General features: G+C 41.3%; 1 protein-coding gene across 1 annotated transcript in view; it reads left to right on the top strand.

Moving 5' to 3' along the window:
- Positions 1 to 18974, top strand: part of LOC131571560 (PH and SEC7 domain-containing protein 3-like) — a 46861-nt gene that overhangs the window by 5449 nt on the left and 22438 nt on the right. Inside the window, exons 2-4 of the mRNA XM_058824320.1 lie at positions 5011 to 5054; positions 12836 to 13029; positions 15432 to 15502. Of these exons, the coding sequence (XP_058680303.1) occupies positions 5011 to 5054; positions 12836 to 13029; positions 15432 to 15502 (309 nt within the window). The remainder of the gene's footprint in view (positions 1 to 5010; positions 5055 to 12835; positions 13030 to 15431; positions 15503 to 18974) is intronic.

Here is an 18974-nt window from a genome sequence, read left to right as displayed (position 1 = left end):
AGGAAGTGCCTATGATTTTGCCTACTGTTCTCCTTCATGCAGCAGTCAGTTTCTTTTATTCTGCTTTCAGAATTGCACCTGTTTCTTCAAGGAGTTTATAGCCATGCAGAGCTTGAGGTGTGATGTACCTAGAGATGAACACTAATCAGAAAGGGGAAAGCTGTAAGGTGTAAGAAGTAGGTCTTTGTGTTCTGGATAACAAGGATAAAAAATCAAAGGATTGAAGTCAGACACTGCTGAGTAGTTGGTATCTGGGGGTTTGGATCCTATTCAGAGTAGCCTTGGGTGACAAAAGAGATAGAAAGTCTTTCCACTTTCTGACTGGTATCAGTCCAGCTTGGAAGATGACACCTATGCAATATTCATTCTATCATTCACTGCTCTTGTTCAACCTCCTATTTTCTGGCTTACATAGCAAATTTGCCAAATGCTTCCCAGGCTAGCAGGTAGGAAGTGGTGATTATTGTCAATCTGTAAGAGTGCTGTAAATGAGAGGTTTTTTTCTTTTTTAATTTCCCAGAGAGAAAACACAAGTTAATAAAATCTGTCCTTGCAGCTAGCTAAGTACAGTGAGAGCCATGACCATGCTGTAATCTCTGATGAATTTTGTTGCAATTTAGCGAAGCATTTAAGTGCTTGTCTGCAAGTTTGTTTGATTTAGTCATACTCTGGAGAAATGTCTATTGAAAGAAGCTACTCTGTATATCAGGGCCTTGGGAAATAGCCATGAGGTAAATCAGGGTGCTGTGCTGTACACGTATGGTTCCGGTTGCAAAACATGGCAGGAGGAAATTTTGCTTCTCTGGAACATATGAGAGCCCAGGAAGACATCAGGAAAATGTTGAAGTAGAAGTTGTTTTGGAGAAGTGGCATAAAGCAGCTCTGAAAGGCTGGTGAGTCCAGCAGCAGCCTTGCCAGCAGTATCTGCCAGAGAGGTGAGTTGGGGCAGGCATGAGAACTCACGTATTTGCAGAGGTCTGCTTGCTGAGGTGTCAGTGAACATGCCTGGTAGACACACAGAACATACACAGGTTCACAGAACACAGCTGCCTAGGCTCTGCATACTCTCTACAGTTTTCTTTCTGTTTTGTAAATACCAGAAACTTTTGACAGGCTGTTTGAGGGTCTGTGGGGGGCACCATGTCCTTGGTCAGATGTATGCTGTATGACTGGGTTGGTGTCTGTTACTCCCTAAAGAAGGAAGATGATGTCTGGCTCATTAGTAAAGGTTAGGACAAACATAGCTCTCTTTTTACAAGGCAAAAGCCTGGGGCATTTGTTAACCCTGCCCCAATCTGGACTGCTGCTTTTGTGTGTTCTGCTCTTTGGCTGCAATGATCCCTAGACATATGCTTAGCAGTGAAATCTCATAAAAACCTGCACAGGGCAGGTGTTAATTTTCAGAGGTTTTGACCCAATCTTGTTGGCATTTGGGCCAGGGAGCAACAAATGTGTTTTCTTCAAGCCAGGTTTTTGCTGTTTCTGAAACACATTGAGCTAGATGAGGAAAAAATACTACTTCTGAAAAACTGGGGAGGCGGCTGAAGGAAGTATGCAGCCTCTTCGCATTGTATTTGGAGTCATTTTCTGGCTCAAAATGTAAGAGAATATTTTATTCATAGCAGGAAGAAAAGAACAAGTCAAAGAATAAAACAGGGGCTTTGGCCAAATCATATAAGAAGTGCTTGGTGACTGCAGGAACCAATATCAGCATTCGTTTGTGTACAAAAGTGGAGTTGTGTCTAATTCTGCTGAACAGGCAGGAGAAATATTAACTCTTTCTTCTGCTTTCTTTCTGCAGAGTGGTCTTGAAATCTCTTGATAACTCTCACCTGAAAATTAGCAAGTGCCTCCAAATTGCCAGAAATGCCCATCTGTTCACCTTTGGCTGTCTGCCTTTGGTTCAGAGCACCTATAGACTTCAGAGAAGATAACATTTTTAGAAATAGTGAAAACTCCAAACTTGGAAATACTTTATCATATCTCTCTGAATGGCACAGTGAAGCTCAAGTTAGTGGTGAGGACCTCTCTTTGCTAGCTCAGTGTCAGTAGGATGAGGCATGAGTATTGTTTGTGTTCATATCTGTTGTATTGCTCTGAGAAACTTACTTTCTTGGAACATTGTGACCAAGGGTAGCTACCTGTGTAGCATCAACATGAAGTGAATTGTACCATAATGTTTGACCTGCTTGTGTATGGTTTGGTAAAGTCAGATTTCCAGAGAGCTGAATATTAAGGATCTTCAAATAAGACTTCCAGATTCAAAAAGGAGCCAGTGGATGACAGAATGAAGAGTGGGATAGGCTCATGGTATTGCTCATGCGAATTCAGCTGTGGCATATGCACAAGACTAATTTCATCTCTTCAGTTTCCAAATTATTTTTGGTTTGGGTCAGCATTAAGGCTATCTAAATGTTACTGTTTTTGTTGAGCATCATGTCATAGCTATTATAGTATGTGATTTTCAGGCTTGTTCATACTTGATGTGCTACTTTTTGCTAATCATGTGCATCAACAGTTCTTCTACACGTTAACATATTTTGAGGCTGTGTAGGAGTTATGTGCCAGAGGGAGTAAATCTAGCTATGTATATAAGGTGAATTACAAATGCAGATTATACGTGTGAGAATCAGGGACATTCCATACCAAAATACTTCATTTGAGTTAAGTGACCTTTTTGAAGAACTCCATTAGCTTGGTAATACCAGAGGTTTATCCATTGTATACATCAGCTCATGGGGGGCTGAAATAAGACATTCTTATCCAACTGATATATGTACTTTCTCTCAAAAAAAAAATAAAAAAATCCATCCCAGCTGTCTGATACTCACCCAGTCTTAAGTCAGGTTTCAGACCCTTTTCTCTGCAGGCGTGTATCAAAACCAGAAATGTTACCTTTGATGTCAAACCTACTGGGCACCTTTCGTATGAATTGAAAGAGGAATGGTGTTAGTGGACAGCAGTCCAAGACAGTGATTTTGAAGCAGAAAAGTTGCTTAACATTAATTTTCTGTTGTGCACTTAGAAATTGAACATGTTTATGTTTAGGAGTGTGACTGGGAAAGCATTCGGGTGTCTGTGAGGCTCAGGGTCTTTGGGTAGCTATTCTGGCAAATTTTCACAGATTGGCCTATATGATGAAATCTTAAAGTCCCCGTTAAAGTCATTGACCAAAAGTTTTCATTGAGTGTCAGGAATTAGACTCGAATTTCAAGGTCTTGTGGCTTTTGCTAACTGGAAGTAAAGTTCAGGTTTATTACCACCCGAGGAGCTAGAATGTACCTAGTCTATTGGAACCAGTGAGATGTATCCCAGAGTCCTGAGGGAATTGGCTGATGTAGTTGTCAAGCCACTCTCTGTGGTATTTGTAAAGTCACTGTAATCATGATTTCACCATTGTATTGGTGAAGTCCCAGTGACTGGAAAAGGGAAAACATTGTACCCATATTTTAAAAGGGTGGAAAGGAAAACCCTGGCAACCAGGGACTTCCCAACCTCAGCACCTGCCTGGGAATATCATGGAGCAGATCCTCCTAGAAGCTGTGTTCTGGCACATGGAGAACAGAGAGATGATTCGAGACAGCCTGTGCAGCTTCACCAAGGGCAAGTCCTTCCTGACCAACCAAATGGCCCTGAATGATGGAGTGACCACGTTAGTGGACAAGGGAAGGGCTATAAATGTCATTTATCTGAACTTCTGTAAAGCCTCAGACAGAGTTCCTCACAACATGCCCGTCTCTTAATTGCATAGAGATGAATTTTATGCATGGACTGTTAGATGGATAAGAAAGTGGTTGGATGGTCACATCCAGAAGGTAGTGGTCAATGGCACAGTGTCCTGATAGACATCAGTGACAAGTGGTGTCCCTCAGGGGTTCATACAGGGATCAGTACTATTTAATGTCTCCATTAATGACATGGATGAAGGCACTCTCAGGAAATCTGCAGGTGACACCCAGCTGAAGGATGAGATGGCATCCAGAGCAACCTGGACACCTTAAGACCAAGTTTAACAAGACCAGGTTCAGGGTGCTGCACCTGGGTCAGAGCAACCCATGTATCAGCACAGGCTGGGCATGAGCAGATGGAGAGCAGCCCTGTGAGAAGGACTTGGGGGTGCTGGTGGGTGAGAGGCTGGACATGAGCCAGCCATGGGCACTCCCAGCCCAGAGAGCCAAACGTGTCCTGGGCTGCATCCAGAGCAGCGTGGGCAGCAGGGGAGGGAGGGGATTCTGCCCCTCTGCTCTGCTCTGGGGAGAGCCCACCTGGAACCTGCATCCAGCTCTGGGCTCCCAGCACAGGGAGGACATGGAGCTGTTGGAGTGAGTCTGTAATAGGGACACCAAAGTGATTATGTGGATGGACCACATTTCCTATGAAGACTGGTTGAGAGAACTGGGTTTTTTCAGCCTGGAAAAGAGAAGGTGTAAAGGTGACCTAATTATGGCCTTCCAGTCCCTGAAGGCAGCCTACAAGTTGTTTTTACAAGTGCATATAAGGAAAGGACAAGGAGCAGTGGTTTCAAACTGAAAGAGAATAGCTTTAGACTATATGTTAGGAAGAAATTCTTTACTGTGAGGAGCACTGGAACAGGTTGCCCACGGAAGCTGTAGATACCCGTTCCTGGAAGCGTTCAAGGACAGGCTGGATGGGGCTCTGAGCAACATGGCCTAGTGAAAGGTGTTTCTGCCCATTGAAGGAGTTGCCATAGGTGGAACTTTAGGTCCCTTCCATGGCTATTTCATGATTCTATGTTCTTAAAAAGGCGCAAACTACAAACCCCCAAAAATTGCTTGAGAAAATGACTGTAATCTTAAAATACACATTCAGTATTTTTTTCTTAGGTGGAATTTCTGCTGAAGATTCTCACATTATCATTAGCAGATACAGGACTTTCTTGATCAGAGACTGCTTGCTTGCTGATAGTATCTGGGTGTCTTTACTCAGGATATTAATGTATGTGTAGGAGGGGTCAGACAATAATTCCATCTTATTTCTCTCCCTTTGCAGGCCCTCTACAATTCAATCAAGAATGAAAAGTTGGAATGGGCAGTGTAAGTATGCTTCTGTTGTAGAAATTAGAAGTTTAACAGTAGTACCTGCGCAGTAATCTGTTTATACATCCTATGTCACCATCTGTGTGGGCTCCAAAACCTGCAGAAGATAGCCAGTGTACATAATGAGTTTGCTTTATTGCTAATGAATGACCTGGCAGTATACAGCCTCATCTGTTTCTCCAGCAAGGGGAATTGTTAATGATAGGAGCCAACTCCATTTGTAAGGAAAGAGGACATTTCATTTAGTAGGAAACTTCAGCCTGAAAAGAGAGAAATTAAATCCTCTGTTGTTCTATGTCTGCATAAATAAAACAGAAGTTGACGTCTCCCTTTATCTTTCTGTTCATTGTGTCAGAGCCACTGAATAGAAACACACTTCTTGGATTGAGTTTCCTGCTGTTGGTTTATTGTCTTGGTTTGTCTCCTGATTAAGTATGGATAACTTGACAACAACCTAATGTGAAAGATGATAAATGGACAAAGTCTGATATCACTCCCTCCAATCCTTAGTTGATTTTGACAGGATAACACTTGTTAACTATGTAAATGCCGCAGATGAGAAAAAACTTCAGTTTCAGATTTCTGATTAAAATGACATTTCCCTGTGCTTAGGCTTTGTGTAGTCTAATTATGACAGGAAAGGGCAGAAGTGTCTACTTTTGATTTTGCCACTTGCAGAACAGTGGATTTTGGTATAAAATAGGAAAATGATGTCTTACATATATTTTGGCTATACAAGGGTATTTCCCTGTGCATATTTACATATGTGAAACTTCACCTTCTTGGGAACAAGGTATGTCTGGAATGCATGCTCCTGCACCTCTTATGCTAGAATTTCTAGCAAGTGCCATAGGTCTTGCAGGCCCAGTGGCTTTTTTTATCTTCGTTGTTTTAAGTTCATGATCTGCAAACCAATTTCTTGTTAGGATGTGTAGCCTCACAAGAGCAACTGGTTCCAAGTGGGATTGCTGTCCCAGTTCAGAAATGTGCTAGGTGGTGTCAGAGTAGTAAAGAAGGTGTGCTTTTAATGGGAATCAGCAAGAAGTACCATCTCTGATGAGTATTAAAAGTCATGGTGGGAGACATTTTCACAGACTGTGTCTTCGACCTGGAACACGCTGTGTGAATCTTATATGTCACACCAAAGCTGTTTGCCAGACACTGTCACAGGTACTTTAGAACCAGCAGAATCCATTATGTGACTTTCTCAATGTCAGAATTTTCCTCCAGCTCTTGCCAAGAAACTATACCGTGCCTAATACACTTGGGCAGCCTCCAGGTGGCAACTGGCTCATGACTGGCTCTGCTCCTGTGAACCTCAGTCAAGGTGATTTATGAGATCTTGCTGCTGTATAGGTGGTAACTGCTTTGGCATTTACATAGTCTAGTCCATGTCCTTGGTTTGGGGGAAAATTCTAAACAGACTGGAAAAGTGGTAATTCAGACTCTTTCTTAAATAAGGCTTTGGGTGGATGTAAAGCTACTTTTTTACAGGAGAATGCTCACTGGTGCCGGTTGTTGGCTCCAGTCTGAGACTGACACATAGCTAGGACTGATGTTACAATTAATTTCTGTGATGAAAAACAAAGCTCATTCTGGGCATAGTCAGTACCTTTAGAGTACTGGCTGAAGAAGGAAGTGTGAAGATGTTTCTCTTCATTTTTATAGAGATGTGTGGTTGGTGTAAAGTAATAACCCCAAGAAGCCCTGGGGCTGCCTGAGCTTGAGGGAGGAGGCACATATATATCTCTTGCTCTGCTGTTGTGATCTGCAGAGAAAGCTGAATGGGAAGGAAGCATGGTCAGTTTTGTTCTGGTGGGACCAAAGAAAATCCTGTCTCCCTTCCAAAGATGATTCTTTTGCTTCCCTGATGCAGTTGGCAGGGTAAGAAGAGGGAGGTAAGGCAAAGATGAAGATAGGACTCCAAACCTCCGTATAAGCTCTCCTGCAATGCTGGCATTTTGAAGGAATGCCTTTCCGCCAGCCAGAAATCCTTTGAGGATCTAAGGTGCTCATCAACTAACCAAAGGTTTAAGAGCTGCTCTGGAAGTACATTATTTAGTGGGTTAATGGCTATCAGTAAGTCCATAGACAGGAAAGGGTAATGGTGAAACATAAGATGGGGAAGGACTGCTATCCAATCCTTATACTACTAGTTGTGAGCTAGGTGTGTTATTATCTTAAAGAGTTTGCACATCTTGAAGAGTACATTTCCAGTAGAATTATAGTCTGATCCAAAGCCCACACAAAGAAAGGGCTACTATTGACTTCAATTTTGTAATCATGAGAAGTGACACCTTAATCAGCAGATATTCTCCAGAGACTTTCAGTAGGAGTGTTCATTTATCCTTTTTGAACAGGAAAGCATGAGTACAGCTCTGAAGAGAGAATTGCATTATAGTTCTTGTTCTGCAGTACTGCCTGGTTCAAGTTCTCCACAAAGTTAAAAGTGAATAATCTGTAAAATAAAGAGATCTGACCTGGAATTTATACTGAACTGGTGAATGTGGGATCCTGAGAACACATTTTTGCTCCACACTGCAAGCCTCAAAGGTGTGAACTGTTCTTCATGTCTGTTGTGGATGGCCTTAAATTTGAAACATTGGAAATTTGAAATCAACCTTTAAAAAGGTTTTTGATGGATTTAAACCAACGCATATGTTTGCCTGGATAAAGTACAGAAGTGCTTTCAGTGGAGGTTTTTGTGAACTGGTTGTTCTGTCCGGAATGGGTTAGGAAGATCCAGCCACAGAGGCAAAGAGATAGGTTGCCTGGCCTCCTAACATCCCTTCATTGTCTATAATACTATATCCTCCCAAGGTTTTTAGGTGTTTCTCATTCTTTTACTTTCACACTGATCATTGTCAGCTTTAAGCTGAAAAAGAAAAATCTATTTGATTACAAAGTTGCCAGAGCTAAATATGTTTTATTTGCCTGATGTCTGCATGGAAATGTCATGGTGGCCATTACTGTTTTCCTTTGTTTGCAATACTGTGTCTGTTTACTGTTGAAAGTAATCAGAGGAAAAAAATCATCATCTTAAAACAGGTGATGTAGAATTAATTTATGAACTCCCAAAGCACTGCTTACAAAATTGCTAAAGCCAAATGGCTGCATTTGAGTCCGTTTTGTCCCAAAAGCCTTCTCTCAGCAGAACAGTGTAGTTTTTTTTCAGGAGAATCATTTGGTTTTTAACTAGCCAATGATATACTTCTCTAACCAGAGGTGTTTACAGGGACATGATATATTCTTTTTTTTGTTTATCCGAACTACACTGATAAATTATCTCCTTTCAGCCAAACCAAAATGGGTCATTCAGTTAGTGATGGTGGGAAAGAGATGCTGCCAAATCAAACTGTGATGCTGAGATCAGGGTAGTTATAAAGACATCTGTGCTGAAGCTCACCTTTTTCTAGGTCAAACTGAGAAATCTCTCCCTGTTATAATTAACTTTTGTCTCCCAAGTTCTAGGATGCTTCTGGTTTGCAACTTCTTGATTGGTTTTAGAGTGGGGGTCACATGGTATTCAACCTGGTTCCCTTCCTTCCCTCCCACTGGGAAAGATGCCAAAACTTCTCTCAAGTCAATTTCCTAATGCAGATGCTGCTAGTTTCATGGATGCATATTACAAACCTGAATTTTTTTTTTCACTTGCAATGTTTAAATTAGAACTCAACTTTCTGCTGTGTCATATAAGGTTGCAATTTGAACAAATGCAGAAGAGATGAAGCAGAGTTTTAAAAATGAAGGGCTTGACTGCATGGTTCCAGATCAGTGATTTCAGAATTTTCCAAGGCAGAGCCTCAAATTGGACCATAGATTGTAAAGAAATAATTTTATTACTGAGAGAATCAGATGATGCTTTTCTCCCAGAAGACAGAAATGGGACTTTCCTGTATAGGAAAGTTCTTGGGAGAGGCAGGAAATGCTTTTCTTCACCAAAATGGCAACATCTGGATTTTTATTTTTTTCACATCTATGTGTTTAAGAATAACGGGCAAACTCTTTCTAGTCGTCAGTTATCATAAATTTGGGAAGGAAAACATCACTGTTTCAATGCTGTGACTGCAAGTTGATAGCACAAGCAGGTCCTGGGTTTGGTGTGCTGGTTCTCATGGGCAGCCAGAGGGTGGTTACTGCTTTCTCTTTAGCTCCTTTTCCAAAGAGACAGGTTTACAGAAGTGAACTGAAGCTTCTTGTTTTGGGAAGCCTTGCAAACATCATGTGCCATAAGCAGAATCTTAGAGAAACTCTACAGATGGTAATCTTTTCCTGTCACCAGTACCCTGCAGAGAAGAGACACTGTAGGTCCCATTTCCTATGAATGGAAAGTGGGACTTAAGAGAAGTTTTGTAGCCATCAACCCTTTTCAATCATCAAGGAAGAGTCACCAGAGGAATTGCTTCCAGACCAAGTAGGGAATGATTTTCCTCTGCTGATCAGGGGCAGAAAAATCTCATAAGACTTCTGCAAGCCTAATTCAACCTTCATGATGATGTTTTGCCTACTGAAAGGTGTTTTGGAACCATTGTGGGCTTTTTCCCCCTAAATGCACAAGATTTCATACTTCCTGTATGAAATCTAAAACAGAGGCAGTGGTCCTGCCCTCCAAAAGGATCTGAGCTAATGCCTGTGTGACACCACGTCCATGACTCTGAACATACCTGCACAGAGATCGCCACTGACTCTTACCCACATCACTGGAGGCCTTCGTGCTGGGGACGTTGCAGCACCTGGATGGTCTGTGAGAGCCATCTGAGGATGGGCAGGTAGTCACACTCCCCACAGTTTAGGGTTTCAAACAAAGATCAGTTTTCAGGTTTATGTATCCAGAGGCTTCCCTGAATTTTCTGCAATTCTTTCTTACAAAAGTACCCTTAAGGCTTGTTTGAAGTAAGCTCAGATTTTAAAATCCCTGATAAACAGTATTTGGGAACCTATCTATTCAGCCAGCTTTGGAAGATACCTGAGGGAAAATTAATACCTGAACTTTTTTTGCTACTTTGACATTCCTCTGAATCATCTTGCTTTCTTCTTATGTTTGACCACTGAAGTAACATGGAGTATTTGGGCAAATGAGTCTCAGTTCCTCTGGTTTACATCCACTTCTTGCTTGTAATGAGTCCTTCCTGCCTCTTTGTCTCCCGTCATTGCCTCTTGCAGACTGATTTGTGCATCTTGCCCTCATGCATCTTGTCAGAGCACTCAGCTCTCAGAAATGCCTGAAGCGTCTGAGTCTCAAAGAAGTCCCGTTTTCATGATAGAACAAAAGACCAGTTCAAGGTTTGTTCAGTGCTGCCAGCAGTTGTGACAGCTGATGCTATTTTGTCCTTTCCACCATGTCTTTTGAGGAATTCCGGTTTTAACAGAATTGCTGTAACTAGAAGTACTGAGTTTAAGAGCACTGCCCCCAGCTCTTCGTGGTGTCCAGGATCCCCCACAGGATTGCTCATCCACCACTGAGGCTGCTTGATTAAAGGTACTAGTATATTCCCACAGGACAATAGATCAGTATACAGTAATTCATTCCCATAACTCCAAAGGAGATAGCTTATTCTAGGAAAGTGTTAAGCCTTTTACTGCAGTTGGTCTCTGCTGACAAGGAGAAGTCTGCTGTGTCCTTGGCTAAAATCCCAGAATTCACAAGGCACTTCTGTGTGACAAATCAGCCTGTGTGCTTATGCCCTTTGAGAGATTTTAGTCTGGATTAAGTGCCTCAGACTCATGTTGAGAGAATTTGCTTCTGGAATGGACATATGTCTAAGAAACACATAACACACAGTGGTTCCGACTTACCAGCAGCTAGCAAGTACACCCATGTAGGGTAGAGACAAGTGAAATTGTCAGAAATGCCTACACCTTTTCAATTGGGAGAGTGCTTCAACTAAAGCATATTTGCTTTGACTAATAAAAAAATTTTGTACAACTTTCTGTGCTGGAGTGGGAAAGCACACATCAGTAGGCTAAAGATGCAAGGACTGCTCTTCCTTGCAGGAATCAGGTCTTGAAGTAAAAGTTTTGTTCTTCTTAATTAGGAGACTTTGCAAAACAACATCATGAAGGTATGGTGCACATCCTGACTATATTTCTATAATTTATATGATGTGACCAAAGTCAAATGCTTGGGAATATGCCCTGCTACTACAGAGTTCACTAACACAGCCCTCGTGTTTCTGGATTTGTTTTCCTTGTTGTCAAACCAGTCTCTTAGCTTTTTTTCTCCTTAAACTAAGTTATTCCCCAAAGACCATTTCATAGAATCATAGAATCACAGAATCATCATCTAGTTTGGAAAAGATTTCCAAGATCATTAAATGATGATCTATGACTGAACATCACCCTTTCAACTAGGTCATTGCACCAAGTGCCACATCAATTTGTTTCTTGAATGCTTGCAGGGATGGTGACTCCACCATCTCCTTGGGAAGTTTGTTCCAATGCTCAGCCACCTTTCAGTGATGAAATTTCTCCTGGTGTTCAACCGGCTAGTCCTCTCTTCATTCACTGGTTGCCTGGGAAAAAACGCCTACCCCCACCTGGCTACAACCTCCTTTCAGGCAGTTGTAGAAGGTGATAATGAGCCTCCTTCTCAGCAGAGCTGAGGATAAGATAGATTTGTTGCTGTAGCCTGCAGTTCTTGGAAGACATTTTTTGAATGGTCATTCCCACAAGCAGCCATGGTAGCAGTGTGTTCCTAAAGGAGCTTCTGGATTGATATGTGCCTTGCTAATTGTCACGTAAGACATACTTTTGAATGTATGGATGTGTTTGGAAGATCTGCTTGAGCTTGCTCTCTCTCTGCCAGTCATCTGGGTCCAGTGAGATGCATCAAGTTGAGGTCCACCCCCAGTGGGTTAGCAATATTAGCCATCATTATGCTCAAAAGATTTTTTTTTTAAATCAGATGCTAGTCTCAGCAGGTGTTGCTACCACGACTTTCCAATGACAACCTTCATACTCCCTGACACACCTTTCTTAGTCACCTTGAGGGGAATGTATGCGGATTTCAAAGGATGAAGGGCTACTGTGTAATCTGGCCTGTTCTCTGAAAACTGTTGTCCTACTGTTGTGATGGACACCCTTTACTTCTAGGTTGCCTAGTCCTTTTTAGCCTTTGCCTGTAACAAGCAAAAAGGTATTTATTAGTCAGGTAATGTTTATGACTTGCATTGTTGTTCCCAAGAGCTCTGTGGAATACATTGCCCTAATAAGTAACATTTTCAGCAGCATTTTATTTCCAAAGTAAAGATGACATAATTCACCTAGTTTGGTTTTTATTTTTAAATTACTGATTTTATGCTAGTCAGCTGAGGAAAATAAAGAAAAAGAGGTAGAGTCTGTGTTTCATAAGCTAAGTTAAGGGGTAAGCCACAGTGATCTGTAGTATTCTAATTCTTTTCATCTACATGTGAGCTCATGAAGAAATTGGGGATTTTTCAGCTGAACCCAGCAGGCAAATATTTCCCATTTTAACACTCAAATACATGGAATTAAAAATAGCCAAAATTGGAGGACACAGAACACTTTTGAAGTCTAATCTTCTGAGACAATAATGGAAACTTGGCCTTTTTGAAAATCTGTGTCCTGTGCTGGTGAAGTAGGTGAACTGAAACTTTGCTATAATATGTCTATATTTTGATATATTTCTAGATTTCTCCCTAAGTATGGCCCCCTATAAAAGAGAGAGGTATATTTTGACAAGGAGTGTTCAAAAATTGCTGAAATGAAACTTTGCTGATCAGTCCATCCTTCATGCATGATTTTCACTGCTTTTTAAGGGATGAAGAAGAGAAAAAAAAATCTCACTCGGATGGTACAGACGAAAAGGATAATGGGAACCAGACAAAGGCTGTCAGTCGAATTGGCAATTCAAATAACCCATTCCTGGACATCCCTCATGACCCCAATGCTGCTGTGTATAAAACTGGATTTCTGGCTCGGAAAATCCATGCAGATATGGATGGAAAGAAAAGTAAGTAATTTTTCAATCCTAATGTGTTATTTTCTTGTTATGTCTTCACAATGCCACTTGCCAGTGAGCTCATGTACTTCTCAAGGCGAATAGTGCTGCTTCGTTAGGGGAAATAGCAGCCCTAACAGGCAACACAACAACTGGATTATCACACTCTCACTGTTAGGCCAGAATTTACAATGCTCAGTGCCATTTGCAGCAGCTCTAATGCATAAGAAGTAAGGTGATACAGCAAAGCTTTGTGAATTTTTGGGCTGAAATATGGTGCTGTAATAATGGTTTACAGATAGAAAATAATTTCAAGTGAATTACAGTAGCTGTTCTGCAGTAATTTGAGAATTCTCCTTTTCCTTATGTGACACCAGATTGTTTTGGATTTCCCCTCCTCTCTGGGTCTGTCTTTAAAGAAAGACTGTTCTTTACCTCTGTTTAGAAGGTAGTGTTCCCTTCCATACTTTCCCAGACTTGGGTTACATATCCAATGAAGGGTGGCAGCTTTTGGCACCAGCCAGCTTTTTACTATGCAGTTCCTCCCTGCCCCTTTCTTGTACTAATCCTGCTATGTCTCTTACTTACTTTAATTATCTTCTTCCCTTCTTGTCCTACTTCTGTTTGCGATGTACTAATGCCTCTGATGCACCTGTGTGTGTTTTGTTGTTTGGATATCTTCATTTCTTGTCTATAGATCTTGGAAAAAGCTGAGGTTAGTCAGAGCATCTGTGTTTTCCCCATAACTGTTGATGATTGCCTATTCATGATTCACATTGGTGGGCTAAATCCCAAAGACAAAGTCTGGCTTCATGATGGGTTTCCAGTAACAGCCAGTTTCTCCTAGGCTAAGCTCTTTGGTGTTCACATGTTTTGCTAATCTATTTTAGAAGGTACAATTAGAGGTCATATTTTCAAGATGGAAGGTAACAGCGGGACAACTGGATTCAGATAGAGGTGTCAAAATCAAGCTGACCTAATTCTTTGTGGTGACTGGATACTCTAAATAGGCTCGTCTTTATTAAACATCTTCTTATTCAGCCTTAATAAGTAATTGTATCTAGTTGCCTTTATTAAATTATTTATTTAATTATAAATACCAGAATTGTTTTTTATTTACCACATTGGCATTCTGGAGATAACTCTCTTATGAGTAATGTAATTAGGGCCATGTTTTCAGAAGTTCCTGTACAATTTAAAGGTCTGTCTTTCTGAAAAAAGTTGCATTCTGGCTTTTCAGGTGCGAATAAAACTTTTTTTATTTGTTTGCTTGTTAGACCTTTTCGTATTTCATTTTCTAATGGAGTCCTTGCAGGGCAGAGATTGGCTTGTATGGGATTTCTAATGAAGTGATATGCTAGAATGCTCATCTCTATTTTCTCAAGAACCTAGTTCTGAGGGCTAAAGCACTTAGCACTTGGAGGAGAAGGATATAACAGGGTCCAGTGACTGGAAACTGAACTGAACAAATGCCACTTAGAAGTAAGGCCTGTTTTGCAAGATAAGAATGATTAACTTCTGGGACAAGGGACTTGTAATCTCTTCATCTTTACTTTCTGTCTTCAGATCAGAATGGGATGCCTTTCTGAGTGTCATTCTTTAGTTGTGTGTGTATTAATTTTGTTATAGTGTCAGTGATACACTATATGGATGCTGGTCAGTGATGGGTGCTTGGTGTGGAGTGAGCTTAGATGCAGGCTTCTGGTCTCTGGTGATGTGACTGTACAGCCATGCCTAATTCTCTCCCTCTGTTGTACCTGAATTTCAGACTGGATCCTTCAGCCTTCATGTTGAATTTACTTCCCCCTGCCCCACCACTGCTTGTCTCTAGGAATTTATGGGCTAGATATGTTTCTCTGTTATGTTCTTCAACCTCTAATGACTTTGGCTTTCTTGTGGGGTTGGCTATTTTACATATGATGTTGCTTGGCATCTTTCTCCTTTCTCAATGCCAACTTGGGTGTGCAGCAGCAGTAAAAGGGAATGAGGCTCTGGGGAGACACTGCTTTCTGTGTAGTATCCCACTAGTTCTGAGCAGATCCTGCCAGCCTGCTGTGGCATGTAGAAAGACTGCTTCTTTCTGAAAACTGCTATGGTGCAAAGCTCAGACGTAGTTGTGTAGGGGCAATGTCTGCCTGTCTTCAAGAGCACAAAGACTGGATCTCTGTGGCTCTTTGTGGCCTGCTTTCTGCATTGCTGCTGTTCTTTCTGATCCAGTCCAGGGCGATCATCAGTGTTGTTGTATTGCTTTCTCTCAGAGCAGGTACATGCAGGCACTGTGCTAAGTTGCATTGTCCTTTGAAAAAGATAGTTTGAAGGAGGTTTAACACAGGACTAATGTAGCTCTCCTGTAGTGTGTACAAAGTGTAAAAATTGACCTGATTTAAATGGGTTTTTGTTTGTTTTCTTTCCAGCTCCCCGGGGAAAGCGAGGCTGGAAAACCTTTTATGCTGTGCTGAAGGGAACGGTCCTGTACTTGCAGAAGGTAGGGGAAACCACTGTCTTTTGAAAACTAATTAAAGAGGGATAAAGCAGCACGCATCTTCTCTACTCTCTCAGTGTACCTCCAGGCTCCGTTTCCTCGGATGCACAGCATGGCTGATCTCCCTACCCCCACCTATTAACACACACATTCAGGCATGAATCCTCTTGTTGACACCCTCTCCCTTTTCACAATTTCAAGTTCAGTTCCACTGCCTGCATCCATATGTGCACCCTGTAAGTTCCAATGTATGCCACTGCTGCCTCACACATCTGAAAAAACAGCTAGCTTCACCAGCAAAGACAGTGTCATCTCTCAGTGTCATGCATGCGTCCTCTAGGCTGCTTTTAACTTTGCATTTCATACGTATGACTTCCCCTTCTGTAAGGTTGTCCTCCTTTCCCACCTTTTCATGGCACACTTTTCTGCAGTGTCTGCAAGACCAGCTGCAAAACAATTGAACAACAGCTTGGCTTTGGTAGGAATCTGCAGCTTCTGTTCCTTTGCAAAATTGAAGGATAAAAGGATACTTTTTTTCCACAAAGCAAGAAAGGGCTGGTTTCTAACAAATTGTGCTTCCTGACAGCAAGGTGTCTAAAAAGATAGTCAGATGAAACCCTTCAAGCTTTTTGTTGCAAGCTTAAATATATTATAGTACATTTTTAACTACACTGTTAGAACATAAAATGCAACATATGAGTGAGAACTGTCAAAATCAAATAAATGGCAGCAGCTAAGTAGGTTGTTAAGGCTTTTTGCCCTCCAATTTAGATGAAATATTCATGGAATAGATACTGCTTGTCCAGACTGCCCTATATTGCAGAAGTATGCTTCTTTGAAAGCTGTTTAACATTTTCACTCAAAACCAGGTAGTTTTGTAACTATCAGGAGTGCGAGTACATACTGCTGTTTCCTCCTCCCCTGCTGTGGCTTTCTGAAGTTGTTGGTTTCACTGGAGCCAACCTGAATAGTCTCTTGAGAAGAAAGAGTGATTTGAATCAGATTATTATAGCATGAGGTTTACAAGTTGAATGCTTGGGGTGCAGTACCTTTTTGAGGGGGCTGAAATCCTGAAACAGACAAAACAATCTGCAGTCAGGATAGAAGATTTAGGCTGTAAGTTTGGTGTGATATGCTCAGAGCCAGTGCAAGAGACTAAAACTAAGTCAGCTGAATCCAAAGTCCTTTTGTTGGGAACATGTTCAGGTATTACTAAAATGCCTTCATGGCAGTCTTGTACTTGCCCTTTTCTGACCAAAATGGATTAATGTGCTTCAGTTCCTGAAATAAATAATCTTTAATGTTCACCTGAAAAAACTGCATGGTTCTGTGAGAAATAAGAAGACTTCCTTTTTGAAATACAATATTTAATTCCTTATTTGATATTCAAGGGAAAGAACTGAGTATACTGTCTATTTTAGTACCTTAATTACATATTTTTATTACTATTGCTGGCATATTAGTTTAAATGCTTTCTGTTTAATAAAATGTAGAGATGCTGATGTAGCATGCAAATTTTCTACAGAATGCTGCCCTTCCCCCTGTTACCCTCCATGTTTTCAGGAGCAGGGAGTAATTTCACATATGACTGCATTTCATCAGAATGAAATGCATTGTTGGAATTTTTGTTCTTATTTGTTTGTTAGTTGTGTATTTTGCTCTTCTCAGAACACTTGAATTCAGTAGTTACTGGGCACTACTCTGCAGAGCTGCATTCTCCTATTTGCATGGGAGCCATCCGTTGTGTTGAAGGCATCTTACTGTAGCACACTGCCAAGTAAGGCTTTTGTCTTTGTGCTGTGAAAGTTTGACAGAAGGTTGTGATGGGAAGTAACTCATTCCAAGAGTGATGGGGCAGCTGTGAGCCTCTCCACAGTGCCTCTGGCCCCTGCTCAGCCACATGCTGCAGCTGTGAAAAAGCCTGTGATTTCACCACCAGGGCTTTCCTTCAGCACTCAAATAAACTTTACTCTGTTAGAGATGTAGATCATAGAAGGTGAAGGTGCCAGAGTTAAAAAATACACAGCTAGACCAAGTAGTTATAGTAAAGATTGCTGCGCTGCTGTTTCCTTCTGTAGGGACTGAAATTATTCTAATTTTAGGGAGTACTGAAGCATTTTAGAAAAGTTTGATTTCTTTGCAGAAGTTCATAGTTCTGGAAATATCCTGGCAATAGTCTGGGTCAAAGGATTGCCTTGTCTCAGTTCACCTCAGTTCTCTCCTGATTATAGAGAAGGTGAAGCTGATATGGTGCAGTAGGGCGGAGTGCATTCACAAGCACGTCCTCTTTTTCTCATTCCCCGTATACCTGTGGAGATGACATCTGTAATGGTGGTTTCATTGCACTATTCAAGCAGGATAGAGAGAAATCTCGCTGTACAAGTGCTGTGTACGCACAAACACATGTACAAAACTCTGCAGTATTGTGTTCTGTGTTCATCTGTAACTCAGCTGTTCCCTCAAGACACTATTGTAATATAAATATTAATTTTTCATAGCATCTGTGAGTCCCCCAGTGGGCAGTGTGATCCCAATTCTGCCGTCTCTCTGTTTGCACTGCTGTTCTCCTTGTTTTGCTGTCAAAGGCAATGTATGAGAGTGTTTTATAGATGGTGGTCACTTGAGATTTACTGAGAATTCTTCTGGACAGCCTTGTCTCCTTGCCCACCTTTTTTGCCCCTTTGGAATTATACCAGTGCTAATTCCCGTGGTGCATATTGTTTTGTTCTTAAATAAGTGATTTAGGAGAAGCAGTTTCTGAATTAATGAGCACAGAGAGCACTGGAGGTGCTCAGTGGAAATGTTCACAATTAGCCAACTAAACATGCCTGTGCAGTATTGTATAAAGTAAGAAGTTTGACATGTTTGGGACATTGGCTATGTCTCTGGGCATCCTCAGGCCAAGGTTAATTTCCTGCCCTCTGTTCATAGCAAGAGGAAATTGCAAAGTAGCAGCTTGACAGAATGTCTGTTCACTAGACTGACATGGGATGTGATGTGCATGTACAAGAGAAGCTTATAAGGAGAGGACTTAAGGCTGACCTCGCTTCCTTGCTAGAAATTGCTTCTGGGCAAAAAATGCATTACATGAACCTTTGTGTTTTGTTTGGACTCTTCTGTAAGGTTTGCAACATCTTTGCTGTTTGATGTGGCACTTTATAATTTTGCAGGCTTTGGGTCTTTTTACATAAATTTTCTCAAATTTCCTCTGTTAAAAATTAAAAAAAAAAAAAAATTGAGAAAGGCCAGACTCAGGTGAAGTGTTTGGTGGTGAGACTTTCTGAAAGAGAATCTTGCAGCTGCATGGAGATATCCATCCATGGTGCAGTGACTGATAAGAAAAGACAAATGTCATTCTCGGGTTTACCAGAAATGTATTTAGAAATATGCTGACTCTGGGTCATCAAGATGTGGGAAAGTCATTCTCCAGGAGTTTGAGAAAGATGAATTCAGCATGCCATTGCATTGTACGCAG

This window comes from Ammospiza caudacuta, chromosome Z (assembly GCF_027887145.1).
Source record: "Ammospiza caudacuta isolate bAmmCau1 chromosome Z, bAmmCau1.pri, whole genome shotgun sequence".
Classification (NCBI taxonomy): Eukaryota; Metazoa; Chordata; class Aves; order Passeriformes; family Passerellidae; genus Ammospiza; species Ammospiza caudacuta.
The sequence above is the reverse complement of the archived record's forward strand: the minus strand, read 5'-3'. Positions and strand labels throughout refer to the sequence as shown.